This window comes from Zonotrichia albicollis, chromosome Z (assembly GCF_047830755.1).
Source record: "Zonotrichia albicollis isolate bZonAlb1 chromosome Z, bZonAlb1.hap1, whole genome shotgun sequence".
In the NCBI taxonomy this organism is placed as follows: domain Eukaryota; kingdom Metazoa; phylum Chordata; class Aves; order Passeriformes; family Passerellidae; genus Zonotrichia; species Zonotrichia albicollis.
In genome coordinates, this window is record NC_133860.1 from 15196147 (window position 1) to 15217437 (window position 21291).

General features: G+C 52.6%; 1 protein-coding gene across 10 annotated transcripts in view; it reads left to right on the forward strand.

Moving 5' to 3' along the window:
• CNTFR (ciliary neurotrophic factor receptor) overlaps nt 1-21291 on the forward strand; it is a 202440-nt gene that overhangs the window by 172820 nt on the left and 8329 nt on the right. For all 10 annotated transcript variants that reach the window (XM_026796270.2, XM_005491719.4, XM_074532809.1 and 7 more), the window contains 3 exons: nt 7455-7572; nt 8387-8553; nt 15709-15872. In XM_026796270.2, the coding sequence (XP_026652071.1) occupies nt 7455-7572; nt 8387-8553; nt 15709-15872 (449 nt within the window). The remainder of the gene's footprint in view (nt 1-7454; nt 7573-8386; nt 8554-15708; nt 15873-21291) is intronic.

The following is a 21291-nucleotide window of genomic DNA, read 5'->3' on the forward strand; positions in this document are numbered from 1 at the left end:
AGGGAGATGCTCTCCATCCCCGGAGCCTCCTGAGCCCCGTTTGCCGGCACTTTCCCCTCGTTTGCTGCACGCTCCCTCACCCCAGCCCGCTCTCCAGGTCTGCAGGAGCTGGACGGGGGCCCGGCACAGTCAATCCCCGAGCAGCCGGTAACGAGGTTCGGTCATCACTGCCCTGGGCTATGTGCGAACCGGTGACCTGGCTCTGAAATGGTTTATGTTACATGCAAATCCCCTCGCAGAGGTGTTGGGGGAGGAAAAGCCGGCCTCGCCGTGAACTCCCCGGGCTGACGAGCAAACCCCAGCGCTGCAGCGAGCTTCCCGTGCCCGGCGCGGCGCTGCCGCATCCCGCCGCATCACGGGTACCATCCCCGGGGTACCACAGCGAGCACCGCGGCCCCGGCCCCGCTCCAGGGCTGGCGGTGCTACTGTTATACACAAAACAATAATCAGCTGCCGTAACGAGGATGCAGAGTAGCTGAGCTGGCTTCCCTGCTGTTGTGCCGGCTCCAAGTGGAAACAGCTGCATTTGGTTTGGTTAAATGTTTTATTTACTCACAATTATCCCAGATAACAGGTTTGCGTTCGTTTGTTCAATATTTAATATTGTTTCAGAGCAAAGCTGCTCTTCGGTTTCTGATGGAGGACTGGGGTGGGTCAGAAGGGATTTCCTGCTGTGGTGTGGTCCCAAGTGGAGGGTGGAGGTGTCCTGCGTCCCTGCTGTGCATCTCTCCCTAAGGCACCCGGCCTGGAACGCTGCCCCATGGGAATAAAGTCACCTCCAGGAGCACAGCTGGGTTTGGAGTGCAGGTGTGCTCAGCAGGATGGGCATTTCCCTGGGACAGCAATGCTGCCAAGCACCAGGGCTGCCAGAGGGAATGGGAACAAGAGAGCCTGTCGTGGGTTTGGGATGCCAGATGGCTTCTGCTGCCTAAATCACCTTCCTGTAGCATCCTGGACCTTGGGGAGCACCTCCAGCAAAGGCTGCCATTCCAGAGAAACAGCCCACCCTGTGTCAGGGTTGCCAGAGCGCCTCTGCTCTTGCTCTTCCCTTTCACAGATCAATGCTGTGAGGTTTGCTTGATAATTTTCCAGAGGCTGGAGAATGGTCAGGTTTGAGGAGCAGCTCTGCTGTGCTGGAAGCAGCATGGCCTCATGCACTGCAGGATGGAGCACACTCCAGTGAGCCTGTGATCACCCTGGGAGCTTGCCCTGCCACTTTGGCTCAAAGTGGGATCCTTCTCTTCTCTTCTCTTCTCTTCTCTTCTCTTCTCTTCTCTTCTCTTCTCTTCTCTTCTCTTCTCTTCTCTCTTCTCTCTTCTCTCTTCTCTCTTCTCTCTTCTCTCTTCTCTCTTCTCTCTTCTCTCTTCTCTCTTCTCTCTTCTCTCTTCTCTCTTCTCTCTTCTCTCTTCTCTCTTCTTCTCCCAAAAATTTACAGCACTGCCTCTTACCATGCTCACTGAATTTTCTACAAGGGAAATGAGAAAATCCATAGCTTGGTTTATGAGCCCCAATCAGTGTAAAACAGGGTCTTTTAGAAATTTATCTGTTGCTGAGTCCACCTTTTTCTCCAGCACCTTCTTGGGGAATAAATTCTTGCTCTTTGAGGCTGGGGAGATGGCTCTTAGGTGGCAGCAGGGTCAGAGGTCTTTGGCTGCAGCTGCAGGTGTCCCTGGCCCATTTTGGGAGCTACCAGGGAGGTGCTGCAATGTTGAGTCTGAGGGCTGGATGCTGGCTGAATGTGGGCAGCTCTGGTGATCAGCTGGGGTGCTTCACACTCCAGAGGGATATATCTTCAGTGCCTAATTTCAAGGGAAAGGAATGTCCCCCAGAAAATGTCCATTTGCTAAGCCTGGGGTGGCTTAGACTGAAAGGGAGAGACTTAAACCCTGTCTGCATGACTTGCCCAGGTCACCCAGGAGGTCAGTGAGAAACAAACCCATCTCATCCTGCACCCCTGGGTTCTCTAATTCTCTCTCAAATGAATGTTGCTGCATCAACTAAAAAAAAAAAAAAAAAACAACAAACAACAACACAAAACCAACAAATTAAAACCACCTGCTTTATCCTTCTTGAAGAAATGGTAGTTATGAGCGTGATGTTCCCCGAACATAGGGAGCATCACCTGCTGTCCTCCACACCCCTTCTCATCCTCACACTTATCCAAGAAGAGCAGATGGTCAAGGGGAAACAGAGCAAATTCAAAGCTTCACGTCCCTCCCTTTCTCCAACAACAAAACACAGTTGCACCCAAACATTTGGGTCCATGGAGGGACTGTCCCCAGCCACAGCCATGCTGCACTCCAGCTCAGGGGGCACATGGCAGACAGATGCTCCCCTGATACACCTGGCAGTAGAATTATGATTTATTCATCATTGTTTTCTTTGTTGTTTCCTACCAGCCTCCTGTACACAAACAGGCTTTTAGAAAAGCAGCATTAGATAAATAATACATCGTGCTGGCAGCCAGCATGTGCATAACAAAAGCATCTGTGTGGATGCGTGTGTGGAATAGCAAGGTCTGCTGCTCCCGTGCCCACGTGCTCAGTGCTGGCATCTCGTGCCCAGGTGGATTCCTATTGTGCTGTCTAAGCCTCTGCAGCTTTGCTTTTGGTCAGTTGGGTGGCTTTTTCTCTGTATTCTGTATTTCACACCACAGCACTGGTGTGAAAAAAAAGTCACTGGGTGATGCCAAACTCCTGCTGCCAATCTCCTGCTGTTTGCACCCCATGTGCCCACTGGACCAGGGCCCGCTGCTTCTGCCATGGGCACGTGGGGCGCAAACAGCAGGAGTTTGGCAGCAGAACAGCGCTGGTCGTGGGGCAGCACGGGGCTCCTGCCCGTGTGCAGGCAGGCTGTGTCACAGCTGTACCTCTAGCTCGAGCACATGCTGCTGCCATGGACCCTGGAGCTTTTGCTCGCCCCAGACCGAGATGATGAGTTATGCAGGTGACCCCAAAAGCACACCATGGGCTCATTATCCCCCATCAGCCCAGCGCCTGAATGTGCCCCAAGTGCACCAGAAAAAATACCTCCTACAGAAGTGTTTGAGAGGCCTCTTAAAACTTTTATTGGTGCTATTTTTTGTATCCCTCCACCTGTGGAGCAAGGCATCTTTAGTGCATTCAGCCCTCAGCAGGAGAGGAAAATTATAACTGATCCATTTCAGAAACCTCTAAAAGTGACCTAAAATAACTTTTCTATATATAAAAGTGTCATGATTTTAATGTCCATTATCTCATGACCTAGCAGAGCTAGGAAAAGCTCTTGTAGATCATTTTTAGTGGTTTCTAAAATGGATTGGTCACAGTTTTCCCCTGCACAGTGGGACTCAGGGTACAAGGACAACTGGGCTTTAGAGATGAGGAGGGAAACAAAAATCGGTTTCTGTGCTGGTGTATCCAGAACTGTTTCATCCTCCAGGACCACTGGTGGTGCTGTCCCCAGCTGAGCAGAAGTGCTGAAGCTGGTCAAGTGACAGCTATTTCCAAAAAGCCATAGAGACAAAGTTAAATGGATGCAAAGCATGAGGCTGGGAAAGCCAGCTGTATTCCTGCTACTGGCCTTTTCAGGGATCTGCAGGGACAGTGACCCTGGCACCAGCTTTCACTGCTGTGGGAGACCCAGATTTTGCTGGAGCATCTCACAGTTTGTGAGCCACGTGCCCAGATGGGACGTGCTCAGCTCTGAGCTCAGATCTGAGCCTTTCCTCGCCTCACCCAGGGCTTTTGCAGCGAGGCTGGTCGCAACCCAAGCCTCTGGGAAGCTGCCACAGCCAGGCATTAAACATGCTGGGTTTTCAGAGAGGACATCAGCAGAGCACATGGGAGAAGTGGCTCCCCGCCATGCTAGAGGTTAATAGACAGATTAGAGAGGGCAGGCGCTGTTTGTGGCAGAAGGAAAAGAGCTCTGCTTTTACTGAGTTCAGCAGCTCCATGAGGCAACACGGGTGTAAATATTTGCCAGAATTAGGGAGGCTGTGTGCAGGAGCCCAGGGAGGAGTGGCCAAGTAGCCCAACCTGTTGTTTGGGCTGTTTGTGGTGTGGGGCAGGTGCTGAGAGCTGGACATCATCTGGGGGAGGATGGAGAAGGTTGGAGCAGGACACCCCACACCCAGCAGCACTGCCTAAAACCTCAGGGCAGAAAAAACCTCTAATGCTGCTCCCTTGATGGCTTTGTTTTCCTCCACTGCCTTTCTTGCTCTCTCTGTTGGCCTGATGGGCTGGCCCACCTCCAAAGACAGCATTACAGCACACTGGATCGATTGGAGCCTGCAATTTTATTTGCTGTCTTTAAGAGCCTTTGATGGGCAGCATGAGCTGTGCCAGTGAGCGCCTTTCCTGGGAGAGGAGGGGAGAGGAACAAGATTGCAGGCTGCCATCTCCCATAGGGGGTGAGGAACCTGCCACCAGCTTGGAGAACACACCAAGGCTGGGTGGGCAAAGAGAGCCCTCCTGATGCAGCAAGGCAGCTGGGAAGGGGTTGCAGCTCCGTCCTTTGTGGTGCCTGGCAGTGGTGGCCACAGTCACCCATGTGGTGTCATGGTCACAGCCCCCAGTGGCACACTGCACGGGCCTCACACCCTGCCATGAACCTTCTGCCCATCAAGGTGGAAAAGGGGATATCTGCCTGACACAAAAGGAGGGCAAAGGTTGGGCTGAGACAGGCTCCATACAGCAGCTTCCCTTCAGCTGCATCTGTGCTTGAACTCCGCATCGGGAGGGCAGGGATGTGAGGATCACTTCATCTCCCTTCCCCAGGCTCTCCTTCCACCTCTGGCTTGCTGAAAGACACCAGAGGGTGAGAGGTGGAGCGGGCTGGACACAAAAGGCTGGGGCTGCTATTGGGGACCAGCCTTGAAGTAGAGGGCAGGATTTTCGCGGCACTCAATGCTGGGAACGGTGGAAATGGGGCACCTTCAAAGGCTGCTGCAGAGTGGGGATCGAAGAGGGATGCAGGATGCGCAGCCCTCCCTCCTCCTCCCAGCCTAACGAACCTGGAGGAGTGAACCTGCCCCAGCCTCCTCAGCGGAGGAATTAGCACAGATCACCAAGCGCCAGATCCGGCGTGATACTGGAGACAACAGAGATAAATTATCCTGAGATGGACTAATTGCGGCGCATAGCAGTGCAGCATCTTGGGCCGCGCTGGTAGGGCTGCACCCTGCAGGACTCCAGGAATGCTCGAAAAAGCCCCGCCTGCTTCAGCCTGGCTTCCCTGCGACACTCGGTCCCGGGAGGAACAGCTGAGCACCAGCAGCAAGTGTGCGAGCCGCCCACGGTGGCATCCCCGGTGTCCCCCGCGTCCCCGAGCAGCAGTGCCAGCCCCGTCCCGCTTTGCCGGGCAGGTGCTGCTAGCCCACAGTGCCACCACGCGGTCACCCGGCACCCAGAGGCTGTCCCCAACCCCCCTGCACCCCTTCAGCTCCCCCGGGACACCCCCGACCCCCCCACTGCGCCCCGCAAACAGCAATGCTGCCCTTGACCAGGGCGGGCAGGGAAGGGGTTAAGGAGCCTGCGGGGAGGAGGAAGAGGATGGCGCTGTATCAGGGATCAGGCCCTTGTCTCTGGCTTTGCGATTAGCCATTCTGCTTGGATGTGGAGGGTCTGCTTGAATAATTTAACCCGGAGGCTCATTAACCAGGCTCTGGCCTTCGTCTGCCGGCTGAAGGCTGAAATGTCCATTAGGAGGAACACGGAGCGGAGCGGCACAGCCCTCCCTCCCGCCGGCCCCCTCCGCTCCCGCTCCCTCTCCTCCTTGCTCCCTGACTCTGCTGCACTTGGCTCCATTATCAGCTGCTTGCCCTCCAAGCCCTGCCCCAGGGGTGCACAAGGCCTGTGCCTCAGTTTCCCCGCTGTAGACCGTGGTAGGCTGTAGGCTCCAGCCGCAGGTGGGGCTCATTCCCGAGAAAGCTGTGCCCCAGCGTGTGCCATACCAGTGACACCCGGGCTCCGGGGCTGGAGAGGCTCCGGGGCTGGAGAGGCTCCGGGGCTGCCGGTCTGCTCGGTTTGATTCAAAAAGCCTGCTGGGAGAGAAGAGCAGGTCCTGGGATATTCCCAGTGGATGGATGGGGATGAGGGCTGATGAAGGAAGCGGAAGAGGGAGCACCATAGGATCAGACAGCCTTTCCAAGGGGAATCCTGTGCACATCAGGCCCAGAGAGTGTATTTTATGGCAAGGCACTGTGCCTGGGTGCTGTTCTTAACAATCAGTGCAAGTGCCTGGGTACCAAGAAGAGTTGACTTTGGTGTCAGATCAGGTAAGGTTTTTACCCACAAGGGGAAAATTTATCAGCCAAAATATATCAAATCTCATTCTTTGCATGCACCTTCCGTCAGCATTTTACAGAGCTTTCCTGCAGCCCTTGCTGTGCTCCTGCAGAAAGAAGAGGGCACTGCACATGCCTCCAGGAAAGCCAAGTACAGTGTGAACACTTCACTGGGTTTAAAATCCTCTTGTGCCTCCAACCTCTAGGATCAGCTGGTGAGGCCAGAGTGTTGCAGCCTAAATTGCTACTAGTAAAGTCCAAGGTAAAGAAGCAAAAATGAGCTTTGCATAATATCCACAGATGTTTAATTCAGCCGCATGGTGAGATGTTCAGGTCCCAGCCCATACACATGGAGAGTCCCCCTGTCCTTCTCCAGGGGCCTGGAGGCTGACCCTGGTCTCAGGGCAGTACAAAGATAAGGGCCAATCAGGGAAATGGAAGGCAGTGGCTCAGGAACACCTGTGTTCAGACATAGGAACGAGGGAAGGAGCCAACAGGGTGTAACTTTGGAGATGCGTCCCAAAGCTTCCACACCAGAGGAAGGCTGCTCCCTCTGGGTGCTCTCATCCTGTCTCCTGTTGCCTCTGTGACTCTTTGGAAGCAGTGCAGCAGAGTCAGGGATGCTCTTCCCCATGCCAAAAGCATCAACACTGTTAGTCCTCTTACAGAGCTGGATTGTCTCCACTGGTTTTAGATTGCTCCTCCTCATCTTGGTCCTTCTTCCTCCCTTTGGTGACCTCTGATCATTTAGAGGACCATCCCTCAATAAGTTTATCACTCCCCAGGGGTGTGGCAGAGAAAGCTGTGAGCAGTGTGGATTAATGGGGTCAAGAGAGCAGCACCTCCTCCTCATCAGCAACATCTCTGCCACAGCCTTGAAGACAATTTCCTCTGGTACCTGCAAACCATCTCTATCACTCCACCCCTCATTAGAAGCAGTGAGCTGCCCAAGGAGAAGGTGAGGTTTGCACTGCCCAGCCCAAAGCAAGGTGCCATAGAGGACCTCAGCAGAAGACATGGGACAAAGATCCCCAGATCCTTCCAACACAGACCAGGCTCCCCTTGCAAACTCTCCCCTCCCAGTCTGGCAGCAGCTGGCAGTGGTGGGTCATCCCTTTGCTCAGAATTTGGTGATAAGCTCACCTCAGGTGGCTAATTAGGTTAATCGCCTTTTCTCTTTCCCTGGCAGTGCCCCCGAAGGAGCCAGTGCTGATGTGCCGGTCCAACAACTACCCGAAGGGTTTCTACTGCAGCTGGCACCTGCCCACTCCCACCTACATCCCCAACTCCTTCAACATCTCCGTCATGTAAGTGTCTGGGAATAAAGGGTGCAGCAGGGTGAGTTTCAGTCCCCACAGCCTGGAGCAGGTCTCAGGTAGTGCCATGAAGTCTTGGGACAGTGGGTCTGACCTGTGCTGAGCATATGGCATCAGTGTCCCAAAAATGGGCATGGGGAAGGATTTTCTGAGGACATACAAACTGGATGTTTGGGACCAGGACTTTGTGCCAAGAAAGTTTCAATTTCCTTAGAAGGGACCAGGAAAGTCCCCATCCCCCATGTCCCCTTTCTATGCTTCCCAAGACCATCATCTCTGCACCACTTGTTTGTAGTGGATGCTGTGCCCACTATTGTTTGGAACATTTAGCACATCCATGCTCTTTCCTGGTGTAAGTTGGTTGTTGTTGGGCAGCAGCAGTGTCTCTCACCTAGAGCTGGCCTTGGCATGGCATCATTCCGTACCCTGAGTCAGATTCTGGCACAGCTCTTATAGAGGCTGATGCCATGTATTATCTTCTGAGGTTGTGCCACCATCAAGAGACCTTGTTCCTCCCATGGGAGGGCCAGAGCCAAACCCAACCCCAGCAGGGTCCCATTCTTCCCTTGGGGCCAGCATGAGGATGTTCACTGAAGCCTCTGTGTAGGCCTGGGACAAAACCTCATAGACAGGAGCCCACACAATTCCCTGGCAGGAGGAGAGCAGCCCTTTGGCTGCAGCAAGGGCTGGAGCATGGGGACCATTTTCTTAGTGGGGATGCAGAGCTGCACAGCCTGCCTCCTTCCTCCAGCAGCTTGGGTAACTGCATCCACAGGTAACAGCTCTTCTCACCTCTGCTTTCCAGACATGGCACAAAAGACATGGTGTGTGAGAAGGATGCCGTTCCCAAAAACAGGTGTCACATCAGATACCTCCAGCTCTTCTCGACAGTGAAGTACAAGGTGACGCTGACAGTCACGAATCCTCTGGGCAAAAACTTCACCACGCTCACCTTTGACGAGTTCGCCATAGGTAACTTCCACAGCAGCAGCAGGCGGTGCGGGGGCTGGCTTGCTCTGCATTGTATCCTTTGGGAAGATGGGGCAGGGAAGGGACTGGCTCTCCAGGTGGAGATTCTGGATTCTCAGACCCCATGGAGATGGGATCCTGGGGGTCTGCCTCCTCCCTGGCCTCCTCCCTGTGCTCCTCCCATTCACAGGGCCCTGCTGGTGCCTGAGCATCCTGGGGGAGCCAGGCAGGATGCCCACAGGCAGACTCCATGCTGGTCACATCAGTGGCCTCATGTCACATGTGATCCCACATCAGTGTCATGTGTGATCCCACTCCTAGTGGTCCAGATCACCCATCGTTGCTGAGTTCTTCCCTGTTTGGGATACTGGAGAAAAAGCTGCCAGGTATTAGGGCAGAGAGCTGTGAAAATTGTGAGGCCCAAATGGTGTTGCCATTCTTACCCCTCAGAGGATCCCTAAAGGAGAGGTTTGGTGTTTGTGCTGGAAGCAGAGTCATGGGAATTAGGATTGGAAGAGAAATTGAAATGTCCCATTCTCTTGTCTCCAATCTTTGTCAAGATAAATCTCTCCTATAGTCAAGTCTCCCCAGCCCTTACCTAATACTCTCCTAAAATCCCTATTCCTTCTTTTGCATCTGTTCACTGCCCCACCAGGACAGCAATGTGGGACAGGGAGCAGCAGGCCCTGTGGGCTGGGGTGTCCATGTCTCAGGCTGTGCCACAGGAATGCTTCCCAACCATGTCCAAACCCAGGGCAGAGAAACTTCCCTGGCTGCAGAGGGTGGGCATGCACTGAGCAATCAATCCAGTGCCAAACACTGCCAAGCAAAGCAGGGAGCTTTCTTCAACATCCAAAGCTGGATTACAGCTGGTGGTGTGTCATCCTCAAAGAAGAGGAAAAATAGGAGAGAATGGAGTTCAGGAATACACTGGAAAATAATTTTCTGGTTGCGTGTAGCAATTACTGAACCTGAAAAACAAGTAAGTGAATAACTAAAGTGCAGCCAGTGGTTGGTCTTTGCCTTTGCCTACACATCACAGCATGGAGAAGCTGGAAGTGCTGGTGTGCAGGAAGAGGAGCTCCACTGCTCTACCAGATTTTCCTTTTGTACTCCAAATCTTGAAAAATATCTAACAAGGCACCTGCTCTGAACAGAGCAGGGAAATAACTTTGGAGTGGGACTGTCCTGCTATGTGTCTGTAGCCATGGTCAGTACCATGGTCCATACCATTCCTTCCTAAGCTTGTGTTCATCAGTGCTTCGGGAATGCTGATAACAAGGGAGAGAGCTTAGAAAGAAAGCGGTGGAATTTCAATCACTTGGGTGCCTTTAAATGGAAATTGTCTTGTTTGTGGAAGATACACTCCTTAAAAATGAAGGTAACCTCCAGCCTGCATGACCCAGGACAGCAATTAAGCAACATTTTCCAAGTTCCTTGCATTCCCTCCTGCAGGAGTTCAGGGCACCCTCTTGTAACATCTGCATCCCACCCAAGCCCTGCCTAGCTTCCCAAACATCTGCTCCTCCATCCAGCACACAAGGGCAGTTCCCCTGGGGAAGCACACCCAGCTGCAAGCCTCGGGCATCCCAACACCAGCACAAAGCTGGATCCAGCACAGCAGTTTGAACTCGGCCCAGGTCGAAGGAGTGGTGAGCAGAGGCCAGCACTGCCCCAGGCCAGCCTTTAGCACGGGTCTACTATTGCTGCCTCTTGCACAAGTGTCTGGAAGGGTGCAGGGTGCCTGGACACGTCTCAGCAGTGCACTGAGGGGTTACACCACCTGGCATCACCTGGCTCCAGGATGGCTCTTGGGGAAGGGGTGATGGGCTGGTGCTGATAGGAGAGGCTGTGTCCTGGACCAGCCCACTCCCATGACCACTTCAGTATCCAGTGGCCTCAAAATCTCCATATTCTGCACAACTGTGAAATTCTCCTCCTCAGGATTTGGTACGGGTGCCATGCACCAGCAGCATAGACAGGGTGGTGACAGAGTGCTGAAGCAGGCAGTGGCAGGCTTAGCAGATCATTACAGCATCTGCTGCTGCTGACAACACCACCCACCCCAAGTGGAACTTCTCCTCATGCCATCCTGGTGTTAAGTGCACTGCATTGCTGTGTTTTGCTAGGCAGTTTTGCCCCAGGTTTCCTGCAGTCCTCACTGAAGCTTCAGTGTCTCTTCCAGCTTTCCTCTCTGCAGCTGCAATCCAGGACTGTGTGGGGAGTGCTGGAGGTGTGGATCTAGCATCCAGTAGGTTCTCTGGGGATCTCAGCTGGCCCGATGAGCTCTCATCTGGGAGATATTTCTGGGTTTCCCTTTGCTAGATGGAGAGTGGAAAACCTATGGCTCAGGGCAAAGCCGCTGCTTTGGCTCATTGAGAAAATGCTGAGTGGGAACATTGCAACATCTGCACACATCCTGCTAAAATGAAGAGACAGTGTCATCCAGGACCTGTGTGATGCCTCTCCAGAAATCCCTGGGCTCTGTCTGTCAGAGCCTGCCCTGTGTTTTTCCCTTAGCCTAGAGAAAAACATCATATCTTCTGCATGGAGGTTAAAGTGCAGCCACGTAGCCCCGATCTCATGCCCTGCTGGGGACAGAGCAACCCAAAGCCAAGGAGAGGGCAGTGCAGGGCAGGCAGCTCTCCCTCCCAGCACCATCTGAGCTGGGAGAAGACCCTCTGTTGGGTCAGACTGCCCATCCAGCCTGGGCAAGCACAAAAACCCCCTGGGAATGAGTGACCTCCTTTGGTTTTGCTTCTTCGCTCCTTTCTCCATCCCCGAAGTCACCAGAGGAAAATCCCTCCCCCAGCCGCTGGGAAGATGGTCTCTAATTGAGTGGAAAATGACTGGTACTTTCTTTTGCTGTCCTGAGCCCATGCCTTGCTGGCAGTCATGCCGTGCTGGTTATTAGCAGCCAGCTGCAAAGGGTCACTCTGCATTGTCATTTTCAATGATGACTGGAAAAGCTTTTCCGGCCCTCTGGCCCCCATCTCCTATTGGTAGGAGATCCGGACTGCCTCCTTCCTCATCTTGCTCCTGCAAATTGTTTTCATAATTACATCTTCTGCAAAAGTATTAATATTAATAAAGGTGAGTGTGAGGAGGTTCTGCAGAGCCCTGCGGACATCAGGCTCCAGCCTCAGAGAGGAGGAAAAGGGTCTGTAGGAAAGAGGACCTGGAGGCAGAGGAAGATGCCAGGGAGGAGTGAGGTGGTGTGTAAGCAGCTGCCACCTCCTTCATGATGGCTGGAACAGCATGAGGACATTTTTGGCTGACTAGGACACAACCACACCTTCCTCACTTGTGTTTCAGCCCAAGAGGTGTTTTTTGCATTCCCCAGGAAAGCCAGGACAGCACCACCATGCAGCAACATCCGCATCCTGCCTCAGCACCTTTCTCCTCATACGATCCTGGGGAAAAATATGAGAAGATGCACAGCATTAAAATGAGGAAGGCAGCCTTGGATGGAGCCTTGCAGGTGTGGGTACCTTCATCAAATGTGCTGCCCATGCCTTGTGTGACCTTGAGAAGGTCATCTGATCCTTCCAATTCCAGCTCTGGGCTGATGAAGATGCAGAGCATCTCGGAGAGGCTGCATGATACCCATGTCTGTATGAAATTCAGAGTCTCTGAACACAGGTATACAGTTGCCTAAGCAGAAGGTCAGTTCAATTCATACTACTTAGGAAGGCAGAATTAAATTACCTAGACTGACATTTGGCTAAGACATGGAGTTTAATATCCCTCTGCTCATGGAAAATGCCAGGGGATATTTAATGGCTGCAAGGGATCCATTTTAGTGCTTGTTGGAGAGACGGGATGGGCGATGGGCCACTCCATGCCACAGGGTCTCAGCTGCCTTTCCGAACCACCAGATTCATTTTGAGACATGTCTGACAACAGCCAGGGGCGATGGATAGCTGAAGACTCACAGTTAACAGGCGTGAGCGTGCAGCGCCTTAAGGAGAAGCTGCTCCCTGATGCTCTTCTTGCACTTCAAGCCCTGTCTTAGACACAGCAGCCAAAAACCAAGAGGGAAGAGCTGTGAGTAGCCTCCTGGCCAAGTTGCCTTCCCAGGAATGTCTGATGATGCTCCCTTAGCTCTGCAGGATAATATTACATCTGGTTTTATAGCCGCTTAACCAGTACTCAGCCTAATGCCCATCATCCATTATTATTATTACTATTACTGCTTTTATTACGTTACTGCCTGCAGGCCCTCAGTGAGGACAGGGCTCTATTATGCTGGCTGATGTACAGCCAGACAGCCCCTGCCTCACCATGTGCAGGCTGAATGGAGGCAGACAAAGGCTGGGGAAGGAGGTGCACTCGTCCCTGTCTGCAGGGTATAAAGGACTCCTCCAAGGTCATACAGAAATCAGAAAGCTGGACACGGCCTGTCTCCCCTCACTCCTCAGCTGCCCCCGAGGGACCAGTCCAGGTGTTTCCCGTGATGAGCACAGCAGGATGAGGTCTGTCCTAAGAGACATAGGTTTGTCCTCTCTGGACTGGCTGCCAGAGGTATGGTCTCCTCTCCTGGCTGTTGTGTCCCTGCTGCCTTGGAAGGACATGGCAGGAACAGTTTTGGCTTTGTGGTTTTGGAGGGATTGGCCCTGCTGTGCTCTCTAGCCTGGGCAGGAGTCTTGGGAATGGAGGGACACATGAGGAGGTACCAGGGACTTTTGGTTTTCCTGTTTATCTGCTGAACTGTTTGAATAGCAGCTGGGAACATGAAACTGCAGCCAGGGCAGCCTTCCTCTGTGCACCAGCAACAGTGTCCAACTCACAGGAGAGGGGCTAGGGGTCACATCCTTGCAAAATGGGCAGGTGACTCCCACCTCAACCTCAGGGCACTTTTTTTCCTGGCTTCCTTTAGCAGTCACAGTAGTATTTCTCACTGCTGCCCAAGCACATTTGCCATGCCCAACTGAATTTAATCATGCCTTCAGGCTGGCATACTAAAAACCAGGGCCAGGCCCCCTGCATTACCCCAGGGAGTATCCATTGCATCCATCCCTAGCCCAGCACTTTCCTTCCCACCTCCTTGCTGCAGAGCTGCAGTTCACAGTCATCTGCATTCGTTCAGCCAAACAGACTTTTGTTTTGCAAACCCATCCTGCTGAGCCAACGCTGGATTTATACTTTTCCGTATGTGTTTGGACTCCAAGTCCCTGTCGATGGAAGCTGATGTCCAGCCCCAGCCCTGGGATTCGGAGTGAGCAGAGGAATTGCAGAGCCATCTGGAGTAGCTCAGCACAGCACAGCCCCAGAGAAGCGTTCCTGTTGCCGAGGATAAAGCTGTAAATGGAAAATTGCACCCTGTCCTGCCACAGAGAGGAGCCTGTGGGAGCTGGGAGGGGGCACTGGGCACTGTGGTCAGGCTCACCAGCTGGCCAGCCATTGCCAGAGTCTCTGGGAGCAGCCTCTGTGCCTGAAATGACATTGGGCAGGTGGAAGCTATCCAGCCCTGCTGGCACTCACTGTGACAGAGGGAAGGTGGTGAAATCCAGGTGGTGGTGAAGGTGATGGTGATGATGGCACACACAGAGCAGGGTGTGTGCCCAGGTGCTGAGCAACAGGAGGTTGGGGAGACAGAGGTAGTGGAGGGCCATGTCTCAGGAGGAACAGGTCCCACTGAGGTAGCTAGGCTGTGGCTTCACTTCAGCACCCTCTCTGCCTGACCTGCAGACAAGGAAGTGAGTTCCCAATGCACCACAGGCTGGTTTCTCCTGAGAGGAGCAAGCGGTGGCACTGCAGGGACAGTTGCTGCAGTGCCACCATCATTCTGGAGCAGGGGTGGCAGCAAGCAGCTCACATGTGACTGCACTTGCCCCAGACTGGCCAGGCATCAGCACCTGGTCCCATTTGAGTGAGGGAAAGATGCCCTTCACACATTGGGCAGGGCTGCAGGCAGGCTCGGGTGATGAGGGAGCAGCTCACTCACCACCACCTCCTTCCTCTCTCAGGGTAAGCAAACCCCTGTGAGGGCATCACTGCCCACCCACAGCAGGTGGGACAGCATGGAGAAGACCTGACTGCAGGGCAGGAGCTCTGCTGGGCAGAAGGGGGCTGCCCACAGCCCCACCATCCCTCCCCCATCCTGGGGAGGGGAGTTTGATGCTTAAATCTTGACAGGCTTCTGCTCACAGCAGTCAGGGCCCGAGGACCATTGTTCAATCCAGAAATTTTCAGGTCAGGAGGGATCCATTTGCCTGCATGTGGACTTGGAAGGGTCTTAAGGGCCTTCCCAGGACAGGAACACTCATGCGCATTGCTATTTTTGGAGTGCACAGAGAGCCCTCATCCACCTCTGGCACAGCTGTGTGCCTAGCTCCATGTGTCCAGCTCCTTCCTGACCATGATTAAAGGATAAGCATGGGCGTACACAAATTTTTTAGCTTTGCTGTTGCAATTGGGAGTTTGAGCTGTCAGGATTTGATCAAACCCTTGGCAAGGAGCACGGGCTGCTCTGCAACAGGCAGCGACATCCATCACAGCCTGTCTGGGATGAGCTTCCGGCACTCTGGAAGTAGCTGCAACATCAAAGCACGTTGCATAGCTCACAGCCAATTAATATTCACCTGAAATACATGGCAGGTAGCAAGAAAATATTCCCATATCCCAAAAGCAGAGCAGGGCAGTGAGAGAGAGAGAGAGCTGGGTTGGAAGGTGACCAGGGCAATCCTTCTCTTTTAGTAAATACAATGTGCCAATGCTTTGAATCCTCAAAACCCCAGCCCTGAGCCCAGGGGCCGAACTCTGCCACATTATTGTGAGGCTTGAATGTGCGTCAGACTCACAGAAATCACAACTCACAGCAGTTGCAAGGAAAGTGCAAGATTTTGGCTTGGTGGGCTCCTCATCCTGATCCAATTAGCCCTGTGTAGGAGGGACGCTCTCTGCCCTGGCCCGGTTGTTTCCATGTGTCTCCAGTGCTGTCACCTCCTTGGTGGTGGTATTTTGAGCCAGGACAGCCATACAGCTGACCTGGACAGCAAAAAGTGATTTGCATCTAATTAGTTTGGGGAAAGGATGCATGTTGGCTGCTTCTCTTGGAAAGCACGTGGTGCAAAGCCAGCCAGCTTTGCCAGGGGGTGTAAAGGGAGAAAGCCACATGCAAAGCTTTGCCAATCCCCCTTTTTTCTTCTCTTACAGTAAAACCAGACCCTCCGGAGAGTGTGGTGGCCAAACCTGTGCCCAATAACCCTCGAAGACTGGAGGTGTCATGGCAAAACCCCTCATCGTGGCCTGACCCTGAGTCCTTCCCACTGAAGTTCTTCCTGCGGTACCGGCCCCTCATCCTGGACCAGTGGCAACATGTGAGTGACTGGGCTGCACTGCCTGGCACGTGAGGGACAGGGGCGAGCTGGTGACTGGGAACAAGCTGCATTGCAAAAAAGTGTTCAGGGACAAAAAATATGTATATTTACTGCTCAGACAACCTGGAGCCTGTTCCTCTCCTTCTCTTTCTCATTGCTTTTCTCTTCCTCTCCACCTTTTTTGTGGCTCACTCTCTGCCTACAAATGGCTCTGCAGCCTCTCCCTGCTCCGCATTTTCATCCATGGCCCCTATCTACTTTCCATACATATGTTCTGTATAAAACTTGCCAACGAGATGTAAAAGGCATTTAAAGTATAAATGTCACCACATTTAAATGTGCCTCTGCCACATTTAGATTTTGAACTGGAGATAAAATACTGCTCACCATAACTCAGAGCACAGTCACCGAGCAATTGCTGAGATGTTATCGTATTTCTTACTTTTATTTCTTGTTTCTTTAAAAAAAATAGTCAGTGAAATCCTTGGTAGCCTGGAGGACAGATTTCATTTGTTACTGCAGGAAGATAACAAACGGGTTTTTCTTTTTTTTTTTTTTAAAGCTCTGTATGCTGCATTTATGCTCAAGTTGGGTAGGAATGCATTCTGTGGCTGGAGAGGAGATGCTGCTGCTCTGGCATAGCTCATCCAGCATCCCTTCTGTGCCCAAGCTGGGCCAGCTGAAAGCCAGTTAGGTGCTTTGCTTGATAAAGGATTTTGCGAAAAAAAACAAAAGAGAAATAAGGGGCAGGACTGGGTCCCTGGGCACCTGCATCAAAGAGCCAAGTGAGATTTTCTTCCAGCCAGCACTTCCTGGGGAGAGGAATGTTGGAAGAGTGGAGGGATGCTTTGCTCCTGGCTCTGTGAGGTGTCTTGGTGACTTTTTCCCTTTGCTTGGAATTTTTGTTGAGGGAGAACCACAGGTTGTGTTTCAAATTGCAGTATTTGCTGATTGCTCTGAAAAAAAGAGGGTTTTCCTGCTTGCTGATGGCTCTGAAAATAAGAGGGTTTTCCTGCTTGCCTCTTTGCCCTTTGCTTCTCTCCCACTTCTGTGGAGCATCCAGAGGGGTTAGAAAGCATTGGTAGAGATTAGCTATTAGTTTTTTGTAGGTATTTTTTTTCATCTGGGGAAGGAATGCTCAAACTGTAGAATATATGTAAAAAGGGGAAAATTTAGTGGGAACTGCCAAACACGACACTGTTTTTTTCCCAAGGTGTGCAACTGTTGTGGAAAAAGCTGATGGTTTTACCCTGCCACAGCCAAATATCCTGGTTTGCAACCAAAAATGGTGGGGTAGCCACTGAGCTACCTCCTACCTCAACATCCTCGGAGTGGCTGGTCCCTCCATCACTGGATGTGGGGTACCATAACTGCAGAGTCAAGCCATGCCAGTCCCCTCTAGCAGAGCCCTGAGGGGATGCTGTGGCCTCTCCATCAGTGCCCTCAGGCAGGCAGTGACAGTGGGAAATACATGGTGGTGTTGGTGACACTGGTGGCAGGGCCATCCTAGTTGATAACGGCAGGTTTTGGGCAGTAAAAATGTAACTTCTTCTATGTAAAAATACCCTGAGGTGCAGAGAGACCTCAAGGTACCAGCTCGTCTGGTGGGTACAAGGGTTTGATTTCCCAGCATTTCGGGAAGGTGTAGCAGTCCTGGGTACAGCTTTTAATCAATATCCCCTTGCAAAAGACATGTTCCTCATCACTGACTGATGGAGAAGAGTGTTTGGGGAATAATTTGCTCAGTGAGCAAGTGCAAGCATTCAGTGAGTGAGGTGCCAGCCTTGTTTTCCGACTCTCTACCCTGCTGGCTGGTTAATGAAAAATTTGATTTGTGGATGATTTGAGGAAAACTGCCACTATTCATCAGATGAATTATTTGCAAAGCCTAATTCAATCGTTTCCCAAACACCAGGGAAAGGCAGGCAGCTGGAGCTGCTCTGACCCCAGACCCCACTGGTACATTCAACCTGCTTAGCCCAGCTGAGCACCCTGCAAATGCAGGTGTTTGTACCCATAATTAACCCCACCAATGCCATCATGCTGGGAGCGTGCCCAAACCTCCCTGCACTCTTTGTTTGCCTTCTTATTATTTTGGAGAGTGTCCCTATCCCCCCAAATTGAGACAGAAGAGGGAAGGACACAGTTTGATAGATCCAAGTCTTGCTCATGTGTCCCTCTTGTCCTGCAGTGCTGGTGTTGGGTGTCAGCTCAATGGGATGACTGCCCTGAGAAAGGATGAGGTGGTCACACATGTGATGCTCGCATGGAGGTGTCTTAATTCTCATGGAGGTGCGAGTCTCTTGCCACGAGCTGCCCCCCACCTTGGCTCTTGCTGTCCCCACTGGCAGCTGGCACAGAGAAGTCCTTGCTTTTTTATAACCTGCACACTGACAATGGGGCAGCTTGGAGCTCAGCAGGGAGAGGAGAAGTCCTTGCCAGCAAACAGGAGTTGGGTGACCTCATGTTCTGGCATGTCCCTGTTTGCCCAGGGTCCACAGGCTGAGCCCTGTCCCTGCCTCCTCATGGCAGCCCACCTCTGCTCTGGGCTTTAAGCATGTACTTGGCAGCACTGTAGGAAGGATGCTCCCACAAAGGAGCATCCGAGGCTGCCCAGAGACAGAATATCCATGCAGGCCCTGCTCACACGTGGTGTTTCTTGGCAGAAGAAGCAGCTCCTCTTTCACCTCTCCACCTCCCGTTATCTTTGCAGGGTCTGATTTATGCACAGCACCTCGGCAGGCAGGACCCAATGAGCACTAATAGGATCAGATGGATGTCGAGCTGTCGAATACCATAGGGCCTGATTCAATCAGCGTCTGCTTTCTTCCAGGCTCTTCCTTTCAGGATTTTAATAATGCCAGGGCTTGGCACCAGAAGATGAAGCCATCCGTGGCAGGAGCACTGGATCTTATCGAGACTGCCACAGTGTGAGCTGGCCAGAAATGCAGTTTCCCCTGCTCCACAGAAAGTCCAGTGGTGCCTGGCCCAAGCACCCCACTCCATGAAGCAATCTCTGGGGCTGACCCAGCAGTGGGGAGGACACCCTTGTCACCTGCGCAGTGCTTTGCAAATTGGATTTCAGCCCCAGCGTGCCATTTGCAGTCCCTTTGCTCTGCTCAGCAGCACCTCTCCACTTAGCAGCTCTCATGTTGCAGTTTGCTCTGAGAATTACGGTGATGTGCTCTGGGAATTACTATCATGGAGGGATGATGATGATGAGTTCTCACATGGGCATACAGTGAAACGTGCCAGATTGCACAGCAGCTCCCTTGAACCTGGGCACAAGCATTTCATAGCTGTTGGGGATGCAGCTGTGTCACATCATGCCACATCATGTGGCCAAAAGCTCCCTTCCACCCCACCAGCGCTGAGCTCACTCTGAAACTCAAGCAACTTTAAGATCACACTCCTCCCTTTCTGGAAGAGGGGCTAGTGGTTTCTCTGCTGCCAGAATAGAGATGGATATTTGTAGCCTAAACAGGTTTTTTATTCTCTCCTTTTGGCAAAATCTCCCCTTCTGTCTCCTAAATATAAAACATTAAATGTTTAGGGTATCCTTTATTTTTCTCCCGCTTTTAAGTTTGTAATTCAAGCCAGATTAGCGTGGTTTCCTCTTCTGTTTTATAGCCCCATCCTGGCCCCAAGCGAGCTCTCCTAATGCTCTCAGATGTTCCTCTAATGGCTTACCTAGGCTGGAACTGGATACCCTTTCCTAATGGATCGCTAATAGCCTGTTTCTGGTTTTACAGGCTCCCTCGGTTAGCTCGCAGCAGCAGCAGCAGCAGCAGCAGCAGCAGCAGCAGCAGCAGCAGCAGTGCTCGCACATGCGATCTCCCTGCGCGCACATCTGCACGCTCACCCCTGCACAGCCGGGTGGCCTGACACCATCCCGGGCATCTCCAGGGAGCCACGGGCAGGCCTTGCGCCCAACTCGCTCCCTTCCCATGGCGTTTTGTGGAGCTGTATCCCCCCTTCTCACAGTTTTTGGAGGGAGATCATGTGCGCTGAGCGCTTGCCAGCTTGATGCACGTCCCAGGAATGTGGCAGGGCTCAAGACGGTATTTCTTGCACAGCGTCAGAGCTGGTGGCCAGACCGAGGGAGGATTTCCTACTGTGGGTTGCCAGCAATTTGCAGATGCCGTCCTGAAGTCTAATTGAACCCATTGGCCGCGCTGACAACATGAAATGTTAACGAACCGTGAGGCGGGCTGCACCTCAGATCTTGAGATTTGCAGGAAAAGGTCATGAGATATTTAAAGCTAATAATGTGGTTGAGTTCCCTCCTTCCTCTTCTGCGTTGGAAGCATTAGGGCCATGTTCGTGAGCATTTGCAAAGGCTGGAAGCGTCCTTCTCTGGAAGTGCAAGCAGAATTGCTCCCACCATCACAGGGTTTTAGGAGCTGGGGCAAAAAAACCCCAAAAACCCCACGCAGACATCTGTGCCTGCTCTGATGCAGTTAAATGATGGGGTTTTGGGGACAGGAATGAAAAGTTTGTGGGCATTGCCAAATACTTAGTAGTGGGTTTGTTGGTGCAAGCATGGCATTGTGCCCTAGACTGACCTCCCTCATCCCTGTTGCAAGTGGCTGCCAGGGTGGGATCAGGCTTGTCTCCCAGGGCAAAGCAACATGTTTTCATCAGAGAGGTGAATCTTACATGCTGTCTCTGGAAGTTCCTGCCTTGGAGGAGCCTGAAACAGCCTGAAAGTGTGAGCTAATGCATATATCCTGTCTGTGATGGGCAAGGAGAGGGATGGAGCAAGCTGGGTAGGAAGGCAATTAGTGCCACTGCCTGCCACAGCAGCGTCCCTGCCGGCACGGTGGCAATGTCACTTTGCAGCAGGAGTGCCTCCTTGTGCCCATTTGCATCCCCCTGTGCCTCTGCTGCTTTGCCTGCACTCCCCCTCTTTGCAAGGCAGTCTTGGCAGGGAGGTCACCCTGAGCAAGCTGGGTTACAACTTCACGCCTGGTAGCTTTTATTGCAGCATTTCTCTCCCTTCCCCTCCCGGCTGCAAAGTCAGTGATTAAAAAAGAAGGGGGGGGGGGGGGGGGGAAATCCAAGGAATTAATAAGTGGGAGCAAAATATTTAGGCTGTAATAGTGTCACTCGCAGCTCAGTGTGGGGCAGGCAGGGCTGGAGCAGAGATTTTCTCACAGGAGAAAAGGGGTGGGAAATGCCCAGAAATCATCTTTTCTGGGACAGAGCAGGTTCAGGACCCTTGGCTGGCATTGCCTGGGTGCTCTCAGCCCCCTTGGGAGCTGCTGGTGACCTAAAAGCACTGAGCACCTGACAGCTGTGAAGGTCCCACAGTGCAGCAGAGCACACTCACACGTGCATGTCCTCACCTGCAGGCTCACACAGCCACAAGCAGGTAGGAAGGTGCTGGCAAGCCTAACTTTCCATGCCCACATGCAGA